The 15,883-nt window shown below is 55.3% G+C and overlaps 1 protein-coding gene across 2 annotated transcripts in view; it reads left to right on the top strand.

Moving 5' to 3' along the window:
- LOC116943026 (dachshund homolog 1-like) overlaps positions 1-14,079 on the top strand; it is a 65,847-nt gene extending 51,768 nt beyond the window's left edge. Inside the window, exons 8-12 of one of the 2 annotated variants that reach the window (XM_032955629.2) lie at positions 7,157-7,263; positions 7,602-7,749; positions 8,509-8,655; positions 10,538-10,609; positions 11,690-14,079. In XM_032955629.2, the coding sequence (XP_032811520.2) occupies positions 7,157-7,263; positions 7,602-7,749; positions 8,509-8,655; positions 10,538-10,609; positions 11,690-11,748 (533 nt within the window). In that variant the 3' untranslated portion in view covers positions 11,749-14,079. Of the gene's footprint in view, positions 1-7,156; positions 7,264-7,601; positions 7,750-8,508; positions 8,656-10,537; positions 10,610-11,686 lie in introns of both variants that reach the window. The other variant, XM_032955628.2, reaches the window with a different exon arrangement.
- The last annotated feature ends 1,804 nt before the right edge of the window (positions 14,080-15,883 follow it).

Raw genomic sequence — 15,883 nt, 5'->3', positions numbered from 1 at the left:
CTCACACAGTCTCACGCTCACACAGTCACACTCATAGTCTCACACTCACACAGTGTTACACTCACACAGTCTCACACTCACACAGTCACACTCACAGTCTCACACTCACACAGTGTTCCACTCACAGTGTTACACTCACAGTCACACTCACACAGTGTTACACTCACACAGTGTTACACTCACAGTCACACTCACACAGTGTCACAGTCACACACACAGTGTCACACTCACAGTCACACTCCCACAGCGTCACACTCACAGTCTCACACTCACAGTGTCACACTCACACAGTCACAATCACAGTCTCACACTCACACAGTTTCACACTCACACAGTGTTACACTCACACAGTCACACTCACAGTATCACACTCACACAGTTACACTCACAGTCTCACACTCACACAGTGTTCCACTCACAGTGTTACACTCAGTCTCACACTCACACAGTGTCACACTCACACAGTGTCACACTCACACAGTCAGACTCACAGTCTCACACTCACACAGTGTTACACTCACAGTCACACTCACACAGTGTTACACTCACAGTGTCACACTCAGTCTCACACTCACACAGGGTCACACTCACACAGTGTCACACTCACACAGTGTTACACTCACACAGTGTTACACTCACAGTCACACTCACACAGTGTTACACTCACAGTCACACTCACACAGTGTTACACTCACAGTGTCACACTCAGTCTCACACTCACACAGGGTCACACTCACACAGTGTCACACTCACACAGTGTTACACTCACACAGTGTTACACTCACAGTCACACTCACACAGTGTTACACTCACAGTGTCACACTCACACAGTGTCACACTCACACAGTGTCACACTCACAGTCACACTCACACAGTGTTACACTCACAGTGTCACACTCACAGTGTCACAGTCACACAGTGTTACACTCACAGTGTCACACTCAGTCTCACACTCACACAGTGTTACACTCACAGTCACACTCACACAGTGTTACACTCACACAGTGTTACACTCACAGTCACACTCACACAGTGTCACAGTCACACACACAGTGTCACACTCACACAGTGTTACACTCACAGTCACACTCACACAGTGTTACACTCACACAGTGTTACACTCACAGTCACACTCACACAGTGTCACACCCACACGGTGTCACACTCACACAGTCACACTCACACAGTGTCACAGTCACACACACAGTGTCACACTCACAGTCACACTCCCACAGCGTCACACTCACAGTCTCACACTCACAGTGTCACACTCACACAGGCACAATCACAGTCTCACACGCACACAGTCTCACACTCACACAATGTTACACTTACACAGTCACACGCACAGTATCACACTCACACAGTGTCACACTCACACAATCACACTCACAGTCTCACACTCACACAGTGTTACACTCACACAGTGTTACACTCACAGTAACACTCACACAGTCTTACAGTCACACAGTGTTACACTCACAGTCACACTCACACAGTCTTACAGTCACACAGTGTTACACTCACACAGTGTTACACTCACACAGTGTCACAACAACAACAGCCGCCATTCGCCACTAATTGGTGGTGACGTCACCACAACGCTTGTGCTAGGCCATGTGCACCACGTGAAGTGTCGAATGCCCGCTGGCAGGAGGTCACGGGGCAGACCCAGGTGCCACGGGTCGACTGACTGAGATGACTGGCTGATGCACCATCTGTGCCCCCTACTGTGCCAACCTGCTGTGCTTTAGCCACCCGGCGCTCCGCTCGTTGTTGTGAGCGTCGCTCCTCCGCCCTCCGTTGTTGTTGGAGGGCGACTGCCTCCAACTGCCCAGTAGCGTCCTTTACGAGCCTTCTCCACAGAGGCCGATCTTGACACCGATGGTACCAATCATCGGCAAGTCCACTCAGCTCCACGTCCTCCTGTACCACATCACTCCATCTCTTCTCTAGCCCGTGCCGCGCCCGTTTAGCCCCCTCAATCCAGCCGAACAAAAGCTGTTTCGGCATGCGGTGGCTGGGCATGCGGGTGGCAGGAGCCAGAAACGGTCCACCGGACCTCCTGAATTTCACAGAGATCCAGGCGGTACCGGTCCAGTTCCAGACAGAGGAGTGGCAGCCTCTCCTCCGCAGTGAGCGTTCGGACATTCCACGTGGCCACCCGAAGTGGCTTTTCGTTGTTTCTGGAGGAGCCCCGAGTTTAGAGATTCAATCTCCTGGCTCCGCCAATTGGGGTTTGTCCAGGAGACGTCATAGACGCCTGTCCCCCCGGGGCCTCCAGCACAAGCTTATCAGTTACATATTTTAGTCGTAGTTTAGTGGTACATTTTTGAAGGTGGAGGGGTTACTAGCCCCTCGCACCCGTCCAGAGCCCCCGTTTAGCCCCTGTGGTAGTCACAAACGCCATAAGGGGAGGAGCCAATCGGAATTAGCCCTCCCCCCACAGCACTGTCCACGACAGAGTTGCCCGTCCGGCACCGCAAGGAGGTAGGGGGTTGTTTTGTCACACTCACAGTCTCACAGTCACACACACAGTGTCACACTCACAGTCACACTCCCACAGCGTCACACTCACAGTCTCACACTCACAGTGTCACTCACACAGTCACACTCACAGTATCACACTCACACAGTCTCACACTCACACAGTGTTACAACAACCGCCATTCGCCAATAAGTGGCGGTGACGTCACCACGACGCTTGTGCCAGGCCATGTGCACCCTGAGGCCACGTGAAGTGTCGAACGCCCGCTGGCAGGAGGTCACGGGGCAGACCCAGGTGCCACGGTTCGACTGACTGAGACGACTGGCTGATGCACCATCTGTGCCCCCTACTGTGCCAACCTGCTGTGCTTTAGCTACCCAGCGCTCCGCTCGTTGTTGTGAGCATCGCTCCTCCGCCCTCCGTTGTTGTTGGAGGGCGACTGCCTCCAACTGCCCAGTAGCGTCCTTCACGAGCCTCCTCCACTGAGGCGGATCTTGACACCCCTGGTACCAGTCATCGGCAAGTCGACTCAGCTCCACGTCCTCCTGTACCACATCACTCCATCTCTTCTCTAGCCCGTGCCGCGTCCGTTTAGTCCCCTCGATCCGGCTGAACAAAAGCTGTTTATGCATGCGGTGGCTGGGCATGCGGGCTTCATGACCCAGCCAATGCAGCATTGCCTGCCAGAGGAGCTCACCGATGGGACTTTGCCCAGATCTTTCAAGGATTTGTGAGCTCCTCACACAATCCAGCCTGGTTAAACCCAGGATGGATCGTAGGCAGGCGAGCCTAAATGTTTCTTACCGGCGAAGATGTTCTATTAGGAGGGCCCACGTTTCGCAAGCGTAGAGAAGGGAGGGAATGACTATGGCCGAGAAGACCTGAAGCTTCGTAGGGAGCGACAGACCAGGTCGCTTCCACACAGCGTTGCCGCTCGACTGATTAGGAGTGAGACCTCTGCTGCTAAACCGGAGCCGGTCATGATCGCACTGCCCAGGTATGGGAAACTCTCCACTCTCTCCACAACTGCCCCATCACCGATTGGGAGTTGTGGGGGTGGAGTGTCCCATGGTACAAAATACTCAGACAGGCGCTTAGTTTTGGTGGGGCTGATGGTAAGGCCCCACCTCTTAGTGGCACGCTCCTGTTTCAGCAGCAGCGTTTCCAACTCCTCCTCTGAATGAGCAGCAATTACCAAATCATCGGCGTACATAATGTGGTTGACAGTGTTGCACTCACCGTGTCACAGTGTCACACAGTGTCACACTCAGATAAAGACAAAGATTCCCCGTATAGCCTTAACAGACTGTAGGGGCAAGTGCTGTTAGCGAGCACCTATGAAGGCCGGAACGGTACACGAGGAGGTGGGTGGCAAGCACCACGCCGATCGCCTTTTTCACCCCAGTGGCGATGTTTACACACCGCACCGGGTACTCGTTTAAGGCTGAGTCAACCTAGGGGAGGCCCAGAACCGGTTCAGATAATCGTCACTGGTGTTGGCCGTGAGCGGAAATCGAACCCGGGTCGCCAGGTTCATTGCGCAGTGCACTAACCGCTACACTACCGCTCCCCTCTCACACATTGTCTCACACATAAGTGTGACACAGTGTCACACTCATACAGTGTCACACTCACACAGTCACACACACAGTGTCACACTCACAGTGTCACACTCACACAGTGTTACACTCACACAGTGTCACACGCTCACACAAACACGGTCACGCATTCATGTTGTTGTAGGTGCTGTTGTATATTTGTTGAGCTATTGTCGGTGTGATTGTTGAACACTATTGTGCTCTTGGTGTTCGCGTCGTTGTTGTTGTTGCGGTGTCGCAGTAGCGGAGTCGCTGTAGCCCGCGGGGCGTGGCGCGCACGTTCGCTCCGCATAAACACGCCGGGGGGGGGGGGCACGGTGGGGGGCACGGGAAGGATAGGGAAGAGTGCGGACAGCGGCAGGGGAGAGGGAACGACAGAGAGAGAGGCGGGAGAGAGATGCGCAGCAGCGACTCTCTCTCTGTGAGATAAGGCGGCCCGTAATTGGATGCGGATTAGCCGTAATTACCGAGACACAAACAAGGCTGTGTTTGTCCTCCAGCGTCCCGGGGACGTAGGACAGAGCGCACGTCTCACTTCCCCCCACCCCCTTCACCCCGCCCCTGGGGAGGGGGGGATGTGCACCCATCAACCACGCCCCCCACCCGATTCACAAAAATATCGTGGGAGCCACGTGATCTGACGCAAAAGCCCGCAGACGGCGTTCTGCTCTCGCTACAATTGAGTCTCACGTCCCCCTTTCACGAGGGCCTTGCTACATTGCGATGGTCGACCAATTCATTTTGCAATGATCCATGAGCCCAGACCAGATGGAAGAGGTGCCATCACTCTCGCGGTTCAAGTCTTTTTTACGTGGCCAAGCGTGGTGAGCGATGTGACAACCGAGGGATTGAGTGGTATTTCGAACAATCCACTCCTACGATCCGTATGAATGCGTCAGTGCTGCTCGGGTTTTTCTACCCTCGGTGGTACTAAGCTCCGCTCTGGCCCACAGACTCCGAAGGAGAGTCTTCCTTCACGTGACAGGATGCATAGGCAGAGAGTACGCAAGAGTGCGAGTTTGGACAAGGCGAATGGAGAGAGCGAGTGGGCATTGCACGCCATTCGCAATGTATCCATGGGAGTGAATCGGCGTCAACTGGGGGACTCTCTCGAGCTTAACCAGGCTCATTGCCTCGAAACGTTGTTCGTGTACTACATATCACACCACGTATTACGCTATTAAACATGCCTCTGTTAATAATACAATACGACGTTTCGATTGCAACACAAGCAACCATCATCAGGTACAAATGAATGAGAACACAAACTTAGTAAACTTGGAAATATAATGCATTACAACACAGAGAGTCGGCCAACACAACAGTCAACACCCCCACCTGGTTGATTATTTAATTTAATTTCTACGTGACTTTACCGAAATAACCAAAGAATAATTCCTGCGGTCACGAAAACTTTGAATCTAGTTTATGCCTCTGTTAAATTGCCTTCATAATACCCAAGACTTATTAAAGTGGAATTGGCTAATTACATCACAATATGGCAGACATCCTCTTGAAATAATAGTCTCAAGACTCATCCAGCAGTGGATTGACAGAGGAATGGATTGCAGTCCCAATTGTTTGATATATTTTGCCCAAGGCAAAAAAAGTTATTTCATTATCATAATGAATGTCCACGTCTATCATTTGCCCGACATCTATGCACGAAATCGTCGAGCTGGCTAGAATAGCCCCACCCGGCTCGTCTGGAGAACACTGCCAGATGTTCATGGGCGAGGCCCCCCTCTGTTAGATATGGGTTCACGCGTGGCGAATAGAGAGGGCCTTTGCCTCTACACTTCTGGCAGTTCACCAGCTTTGTTTAGCCAAGCCTGCCTCTGCTGACGAGACACTGCATTTCAAAACCGGTGCTGGGGTGTTGCTGCGTTTAACGAATGCCGTTGGGGAAAAAAATAAACCCACCACTCCCAGAAGTGCTGCGTTGGCTGATGGGATGAATTAAAACACACACACATACACACACATACACACACATACACACTTTTATTGTTTTTACGAGGAGAAACACAAATGGGAAGGAGATGCGCAGAAGTACCTCCGTATTTATTTTTCATTCAACTCTCAGCGAGTGCAACGGGTGAGGAATGACGATAGCGAAATCTGGGGAATTCCTGCACGGGTTCCCAGAGCGCACGCGGTACTCGATTCGAGTTTCAAGTTCACGCTGCCCAATCCCGGCCGATTGGACCCCCGCTGGCCGGTACATTAGGGGTCCCTGGCAAGTAGTACCCCCCCCCCCTCCCATTGGGAGGGACCCGTCCCTCCCATTGGGCCACAAAACGCCTCCTCCCCCCACCTCCACCCCCAAACCTCGGACCAGGAGCTGCATCAGATAAGGGAAGCCCCGAGTCACGAATCGGGAAGCACGCTATCGGGAATGGCCGCAGCTGCCACTCAGCGGCTGAGGTTGGGAAACCGCTCCCCCCTCGCCCCCTCCCCCCCACCTCCCCCCACCACGTGCGGTCATTGGCTCCACGCCGAACTCCTCGTAAACAGGGTTCGAGTTAGAGACCTAAGTAATATTCAAGTCAAGGTTGCAAGTGGATTTTGTTTAACACGGTGAGGAGTGGGTAAATGAGTAGGTGAATGAGCAAGTGAGTATGTGAGTGAGTAGTTGAGTGAGTGCGTGAGTGAGTGGTTGAGTGAGTGGGTGAGTGAATGAGTTATGTTTGTTTTAATAGGTAATCACTGAAGTGACCAGGATGAGTCCGATTTCGCAAGAGTGAATTTATTAACCACTCGAATGAGCATTGATGGCTTTAGTGCTCATCTGCAGTTCACGTGGAAAACCCCGTGAGATGGGAACATCTCGTTTGCAGGGCAGCCAGGAAGTCGACTGACGCACGCAGAGCAAACACAACGAGACAACTGTGCTCAGCGGTTTCATCCCGACTAGGAATTATCAGGAGCCCATACAGTGTGTAGCCAATGTTGGTCGATTTTATTCCAATGCGCAGGGCCCATGCCAATGGCTTGGGCAGAGATTCATTCAGCAGTGGATGAATCATGACTGATGACGCTGGTGGTGTTGGGGTGATGATGCGCGCAGGGTCACTGTCGACTCTGAATGGTACTGGAAGGACTCAGTTCCTGCCCTCCCCAGGTCTCCCCCACGCGCTCTGCTGCTCCACGTCGGAACTGCTCTCCAACATCCAGGTGACGGCTCCTGTCTCACGCGGGGATCGTGAGACACTCCCACTCACTCACTCCCACTCACTCCCACTCAAGCACTCTCACTCACCGCCACTCACACCCTGACACCTGCAGTCCACCTTTGTAACCCGGGTCAGAGCATCTCTACGACGACAGCCAACACCCAGGGCGAGGGTCAGAATCCGGGCCGCGCGGAGCAGTTGCAGCTCCAAGTTGGTGCTGTCGACGCCTGGCCCATGGACACCACGAGGGTCAAGTTATAACCCTCCAACCCGAGCCATCCAACTACACCTGGGTCATCCCCCGACCCCCCCCCCTTTCTTATCCCCCCCTTCCCCCAGGCTCTGCTGAAGGTCGCTATGGAGACGAACCGCGCCCAGGAGCGGCAGGTCCTGGCCGAGCTGGAGGAGACGCGCATGGAACTGCTGAGGGAGCGCGAGCGCAGGGAGGGGGCGGAGAGGCAGCTCCACGCCGAGACGGCGGCACGCGGTGCGGAGCACCATGATCATCAGCACCATCATCATCAGCACCATCATCATCGGCACCATCATCATCGGCACCATCATCATCGGCACCATCATCATCGGCACCATCATTATCAGCATCATCATCATCAGCACCATCATCATCAGCACCATCATCATCGGCACCATCATCATCAACACCATCACCATCGGCACCATCATCATCGGCACCATCATCATCAGCACTATCATCAGCCTTATTAGTCTCATCAGTATCATCAGCGCCATCAGCACCATCATCATCGTCATCCATCATAAAAATTAAAGTGCTTCTACATCCTTTCCGAATCAGTACACTGCTGGATGAGGGGGTTATGTGGCCACACATCCCGATGCTACCCTGGCGTCTGCTGCCCACAGCGTGACCCGCACACGGCGCGTGACAACCTGCCCAGTCTCAACCTCCCCATATTCTGGCGAGATGGGGCGCATTTAAGTTGATTTGGTCATACGCGATACATCGCACACCATGCATGCCGCGTACAATGTGCCAACACACACCATGCCGCGTACCACATACGGTACACCACGAATGCAAAGCGGCCAGAAACGAGCGGTACAGCAAAGAGATTCTTGAATCCTTATGTGAGGATCTTTGAGTGGTGGGGGTGGGGGAGTGGGGTGGACGGGGGTAAGCGGGGAAGTTGCAGTTCGCGGGACGATTGTAAAGTGTGAACACCCCCTTCTCCTTGCCCCCCCCCCTCCCACTGCGTGCCCCGTGTAGAGATGCTGCAGAAGCGCGTGCGTCGCGAGAGGCGCGCGCGCCGCCGCCTGGCCGAGGGCCTGGAGGCGGAGCGCGCGCGCCGTGAGCGCCTCGAGCTCGCGCTGCAGCGCGCCAGCTCCACGGAGAGCGTGCACGCGGCACTCCACGGTGAGCCGTGCACACAAACACACACGTGCACACACACACGTGCACACACACACGTGCACACACACACGTTCACACACACACGTGTACACACACACACGGACACACACGTACACACGGACGCACACGTACACGCATACGCACTAACGCGTGCACACATTCACGAAACACGCGCGTACCGATTTCTGCTGGGGTTTCAAATCAACTCTCATCTGTATCTCAAAATCAGCTTGAGCCTCCCGTAAAGAACGTGACTTCTGTGTGGCCATACCCACTCTCAATCCCCCCCACTCTCCCCACCGCCTCCTGTGGAAGTAGACGCTGCTCCTCCGTGCAGCTCACATCTGCTCGCTCCTTCCTTCTCTCTCTCCTCCTTCTCTTCCCTTCATCCTCTCATCGTCATCGCCCTCTCATCCCCGACATCTTGGCCCCGGCCATTCCTTCTCTCCCTGCTGCACTCCTCCCTGCCCGGCGCGCCTCTTTCTTCTCCCTGCTGCTCTTCCTGAACGTTGCCCTCCTCCGTGTCCGTCTCGGCCACTTCCGTCCCGGCCTCCCTTCCCTCTCCCGCTCATCTTTCCTCCCTTCTGCTGCCCTTGAGCTGCCCTTCCCGTTGCACTCCCTCCCCGTGCGGCGCCACGGGTACAGAGCTGACAAAGATGCAGCAATACAAATGAGTGATGTTACGTGGTCTGTCTCGCGGTCCGTCGCGCCTGCAATGTTCACAACTCCTCGTGCGATACAATTGTTTTTGTACCGATTTATATTTGTTCTCACCTGGTTGGACAAACTCGACTTGACACTTGGATCCTGGGGGGTGTGGGTGGCGGTCTGAGCTGTGTTGGACATGGGACATTGCGGCTTCCGCGAGGCGGGCTACCACACAGGCAGAGTTAACAACACACACAGAGGTTAGCTCACCACTGGTGTCCAACCATGCACGCATTTCCTGTTGTGATGGCTCCCTTATCGTGGAGAGGAAGTGTTGCATTTCAGTGGAGTGAACAGACGGCGTGGTCACGTGTGTGAACAAACGAACGAATCAACGATTCAAGGAATGACTGTATCGATGAATGACTGTATTGATAAATGAATGTATCAATGAATGACTGTATCGATGAATGGCTATATCGTTGAATGGCTGTATCGATGAATGGCTAATGACTGTATCGTTGGATGGCTGTATCGATGAATAACTGTATCGATGAATGACTGTATCGATGAATGGCTATCGATGAATGACTCTATCGATGAATGACCGTATCGATGAATGGCTGTATCGATGAATGACTGTATCGATGAATGACTGTATCGATGAATGAACTATGAAATGAACTATGAATGGCTGTATCGATGAATGACTGTATCGATGAATGACTGTGTCGATGAATGACTGTATCGATGAATGGCTGTATCGATGAATGACCGTATCGGTAAATGGCTATCGATGAATGACTATCAATGAATGACTGTATTGATGAATGGCTGTATCGATGAATGACCGTATCGATGAATGGCTATCGATGAATGACTGTGTCGATGAATGAATGACCTACTAAGATTTTAAGCTTGAAAGAGGCGGTTCCCTGCTGTGATTGTCTCACCTGATGACGGTCGCTGCGATCGAAACGTCGTGATCTATTATTTTTTCTACCGACGTGACTTTACCGAAAGAATCAAAGAGTATGAATGAGCTCCTCTCGCGCTTGCGCTCACACGTCTCGGTAGGGTTGGAAGCACGGGTAGTAGACCCCTTGGGTGGACACACGGGTGGACACACGGATAGCAACGTAGTTGACCTTTGAGTCGTGAAGCTGTTAAGATTGCCCCTCGGGTTTATCCTCGGATCGTGGACCCGTTTGGTTGACACGCGGTGGTCTCTGCGCAGACATCGGCGCCTACCAGGAGACACTGGACGAGGACGAAGTCGCTCACCCCGACCCGGAGCACACAATGCAGGGTGACCGCCCCCACCGCCCCCCCCCACCCCGAGCTACCACCCACCGCCCCCCCCCCCACCCCGAGCTACCACCCTCCCCTTCCCTCCCCCGCGCCCCACATCCACAGCACGCGTTACGCGTCACGACGTGGGGACTGATCCCCGGTCCGCCGCTACCGCGTGCTAATGTGTGTGTGTGTATATCCAGGTTACGTGTGTTTACATACGTGATTTATGTGTGTGTGTGTTTGTGGGGAGCGGTGGCGTAGTGGTTAACGCACTGTGTTACGAATCCCGAGCGCTCAGGACCAGTAACAGTGACGAACATTTTAACCGTCCCTGGGCCTCCCCTAGGTCGACTCAGCCGTAAAACGAGTACCTGGGGAAATGTGTATTAAACATCAGTTGTGCAGAGAAAAAGTCGGCTGGGCGTGATGCTGGTCACACCCCCCCACAACCATCACCTCATGTGCTGAAGGGACCTTTGGTGTGGCTTCGTGGGTGTTTGTTTGTGTGTGTGCGCATGATTAACGCGTGTATATACGTGAGTTGTGTGTGTGTGTCTGTGAGTGCGCGCGTGTATATCAATTCGTGCACGAGTGTATGTGAGTGTGTGCATGAGTGTGTATGTTCTTGTGTAAGAATTCGTATGCAGAGTGTGTATGTATGTGAGTGTGGACGTGTGCGTACACGCTGTGGGGAGCGGTGGCGCAGTGGTTAGCGCACTGGTTAGCGCACTACGTTCCGAACCCTGTTGACACGTCGTCGATTCCTGACCAATATCAGTGACACATATCTGAAAAGGTCCTGTGCGTCCTTTAAGTCGACTCAGCCTTTACGAATACCCGGTGTCATGTGTAAACATCGCCACCGGGGAGATAAAGGCGGCCGGGCGAGGTTCTGGCCACATCACCCCCTCGTGTACCGTGTCGGCCTTCATCGTTGCTTGCTAACAGCACTTACCCAAACAGTCTGTTGAAGGCTACACGGGGGATATTTGTCTCTGTGTACTGAATGTGTACGCGTCCATATGATTTCTCGACTAACTCGTTGCGTTTCCACCACTGTCTCCCTCCACCCGCCTCCTCGCGTCCTCAGCAGAGTCCAAACTCTACTACAAGAAGTGGCGAGTGGAGAGCCCCGCGACTCCCCCATCCTGACCCCACACGGGCCTCCCCCAGACTCCCCCAGACTCCCCACACCCACCCCACCCCCACCCTCCCGTACCTCCCCGCGAGCCGTGCGCTACCGAAAGGAGCCGCCCTGGGCGAACATTCAAGACGCAACCATTCCGCAGCAGCAGCAGCATGATGATGGACACACACACAACGCACGGCCTCTCCTGGCGCCTGCGTGGATGTGGCTAACGGGGGTTGGGTGGGGGGTAGTGGGGGATACGAGGAGCGTCTGCGTGTGAGAGACTCGGGGGAGAGAAATCCGAAGGTGGGAGATGATGAGGAGCGCGTGGGATTGGAAGACTCCAAGATGCGAAAGATGTAGGTGGGAGCCTTGACGGCGGGAGACCCAAAGGTTGGAAGACGCGGAACCGGAAGACTTGGAGATTGGAGACTCGAGGATGCCAGGAGACGCCGGGAGCATGGCGGGGCTGTGCGGCCCCGGACACTGGCCCTGGGATCGCGGCGGGACCCAGACGCCCACCGATAGGAAGTGGATCATGGGGGTCACGGACCTAGGGCTGGAGTCGCTACCCCCACACCCCCAAGCCCCCGCCCCTCACGCGCAGTCCCACTCCCCCCCCGAGAATCTGCACAACGGCGACATTTTTACGACCGTCCTCATCTCGGGTTCAGCGTCTCAGTATCCCCCCCTTCATCCCGCCGCTGGAATGTTTCTAAGAGATGATTTTAAGTCTGACAGACGTGTACGTGTATGCGTGTACACACCGATTTTATATTTGCTACTGTTTCACGTGAAGCCACCCGAGAGGGAGTAGAGCCGTCGGCCATGCCCCCCTCACCCACTATCACCCTCAATCATTGACTGCCCCCCCCCCCCCTGCGTCCAGCGACACGAGGTCTCGGCTCCACGGGGACCGACAGCGGTAACTGGGCGGGGGTGGCAGCAGCACGAACCCGGCTCTCGGTCACTCCTCCTTGCTCTGTCCCTCTCCCTCCCGCTCTACCCTCTCCCCCCCCCACACCCTCCCACGCTCATATCCTCTCTGATATTAAAACTTTTTGCGGTTGGAAAACATAATTGGAAAGATTTTAATTCATGGGAGACGCTGTTGTCCGTTCTCCCCCGCTCTCCCACCTCATCTCCCATTTCTACCCTGCCCTCCCTCTCTCTCTCCCCATCTCAATCCCTATCTCCCCCCTCCGATCCCTCTCTCTCCATCTCAACCTCCCTGATTCCCTCTCACAACCTCTCTTCTAATGTTGCCTCTCTCTCTTCCCCGCTTTCTCTCGCGCGCGGTCCCTCGGCACACTCCATGGCATCGCCCATTCAGAGATGTGAGTCGTCGCGTGAGTCGTCCCTCTGATCGTCCCCACCACTCGCCCCGACTCCTCACTGTCGCGCGCGGCCCGGACCCACGGACGAGTAGACGGGAGGGCAGCTACACAAGTGCTCTTCAAAACGCTGCCACGGAGTCACGCGTACTCGTGTACCCCAAAGACACGGCCCGTGTACTCCAAACACACGGCCACTGATACGCACACACACGTACCTGTGGACTTAGGAATACACACGTGTACCCCAAACGCAACAGACCCGCACATACCCGTGTTTTCATGTATACTTAATACGTACACGTGTGCACACGGCCACGAGCTGACGTGTGCTGTATACGCGTACTCGTGGACCCACGCGTACCCGTGTACCCATCCCATAGCTGTGGATGCACAGACACTGCCATAGTACTCCCACGGCCGCGTGTACTCAAAGCACCCCCTCATCTCCCCCACGAGAGCCCTGGGCTTGGGTACACGGACCACGTGGGGGGGTGGGAGGGGATGTGTGGCGGGGGGCAACCGACTCCGTGAGGTGGCGTGGGATGGGTGGGGGGATAGGGACCCCCTTTCTTTGGGAACCCACAGTGGAGAACCCCACTGGGACCCCGGTTGCCAGCGCCAGGGCGAGACTCTGGGTCTCTCCGGCTTCGAGAGGGTGGAGAAGAGCGGAGTTAGGGGTGGATTAGGGGGTGAGGACGGGTGGAGAGAAGACGGTGGCTGGAGGTGAGTATGAGGGCTATGGGTGGGGGAAGGTAGACACCAGGGTGGCGATGGGGGTAAGAGTGTACGAAGGGGGGGGGGGGCTGTAGGGTGTGCCTCCCACTCTCGTAGTGACCCCGCACGAGGCTGGGAAAGGCGCCCCCCCTGCCCCCCGTGTCCTGTGTCACTGTGCTCCGCCTTATTTAAGTGACGCATCCCGCTCATTATTTAGTTTCCGTTGTTGTTGTTTATGATAATGTCTCGTGATTTTACAAAAATCAAACAAACAAAGAGCAGAACATAAACCACTCGAACGATGCCCTCGCTCTGTCTGCCGCTCTCCTCATCTCCGCGGGGCTCGGGGGGGGGGGGGGGGGGCCTGGACACGTGGTGTGCCTTTGTGTGGGGAGCGGTGGGGCTCGGGGGGGGGGGGGCTGAACACGTGGTGTGCCTTTGTGTGGGGAGCGGTGGGGCTCGTGGGGGGGGGGGGCCCTTAACACGTGGTGTGCCTGTGTGTGGGGAGCGGTGAGGTTGTGATTAGCGCGCCGCGCTACAAAGCCGGAGACGAGAATTCGATTACCCCTTACGAACAATTTCGGTGACGATCTGAACCGGCTCTGCGTCTCCCCTCGCTCGACTCAGCCTTAAATTAGTAGCTGCTGGGGTGTGCATGTATACGTAAGTGGGAAACAAAAGCGACCGGGCGTGGTGCTGGTCACCCATCCCCTCGTGTGCCGTGCCGGCCTTCATTAGGTGCCCGCTTACAGCACTTGCCCCAACATTCTGTTGAAGGGTACACGGGGGATCTTTGTCTCTATGTTAGTGATGTAGGAGTTGTGGCTACGTCTGTTGAGTTATAAAGAAATATTTGCAATGAGAAGACGCGAAGGACCATCTTGCAGGGTGGCCCGCACGCCCTGCTCATGACCACTCCACGCACCCTGCCCATTACCACTCCACGCAGCCTGCCCACTACCACTCCACGCACCCTGCCCACTACCACTCCACACACCCTGCCCATTACCACTCCACACACCCTGCCCACTACCACTCCACACACCCTGCCCACTACCACTCCACGCACCCTGCCCATTACCACTCCACACACCCTGCCCATTACCGCTCCACACACCCTGCCCACTACCACTCCACACACCCTGCCCATTACCACTCCACACACCCTGCCCATTACCACTCCACGCACCCTGTCCATTACCACTCCACACACCCTGCCCATTACCACTCCACGCACCCTGCCCACTACCACACCACACACCCTGCCCACTACCACTCCACGCACCCTGCCCATTACCACTCCACGCACCCTGCCCATTACCACTCCACGCACCCTGCCCACTACCACTCCACGCACCCTGCCCACTACCAATCCACGCACCCTGCCCACTACCACTCCACGCACCCTGCCCATTACCACTCCACACACCCTGCCCACTACCACTCCACGCACCCTGCCCACTACCACTCCACGCACCCTGCCCACTACCACACCACACACCCTGCCCACTACCACTCCACGCACCCTGCCCATTACCACTCCACGCACCCTGACCGTGGATCATAAAACAAATATGAAAACAATTATAGAAGGGCAGTGTTACATTTCTTGGACATGTGATGAGAAAACAAGAGGCTGGGTATGAATGTGGCTCTAAGTGGGAACGTTACGGTTACCACAAGAAGCCGGGGAAGACAGCGAATTTGGTTCCGTGAGCAATGAGAACGATAGGATGCCACTGGGAGGAGAATCCATCTCATGGACAGAGCTCAGTGGACAGGAGGCCATCATCGCCCACGTCTTTGAGAAAGGACGTGGCTGATTAACAGAGAGAGCACCCTGCGCATTACAGCTCCCTGCGCCCTGAACCCCCCCCCCCCCATTCCCCCTCCTCACCCCGGCTGCCCCCCACCGCACTCAACCCCATGTTTGCTCCCCGCACCTCGCGTTGTTTTCCTTCTTAAAAGCGTTTGGAAAAAAAACGTCTCGGGTCCCGCGCTGCGAAGAGAAACCTCGCCCCGGCGGCCGCTCGTAGGAGGAAGTGCACGCGTCGGGACAATGGCTGGGGGGCGGGTGGGGGGCACTGCGGGGTGGGGGGGTACGAGG

The sequence above is a fragment of the Petromyzon marinus genome, chromosome 16 (genome assembly GCF_048934315.1).
Source record: "Petromyzon marinus isolate PM22_M1 ecotype Great Lakes invasive population chromosome 16, UKy_Petmar_22M1.pri1.0, whole genome shotgun sequence".
Taxonomy (NCBI): domain Eukaryota; kingdom Metazoa; phylum Chordata; class Hyperoartia; order Petromyzontiformes; family Petromyzontidae; genus Petromyzon; species Petromyzon marinus.
This window is presented reverse-complemented; position numbering and strand designations above follow the sequence as displayed.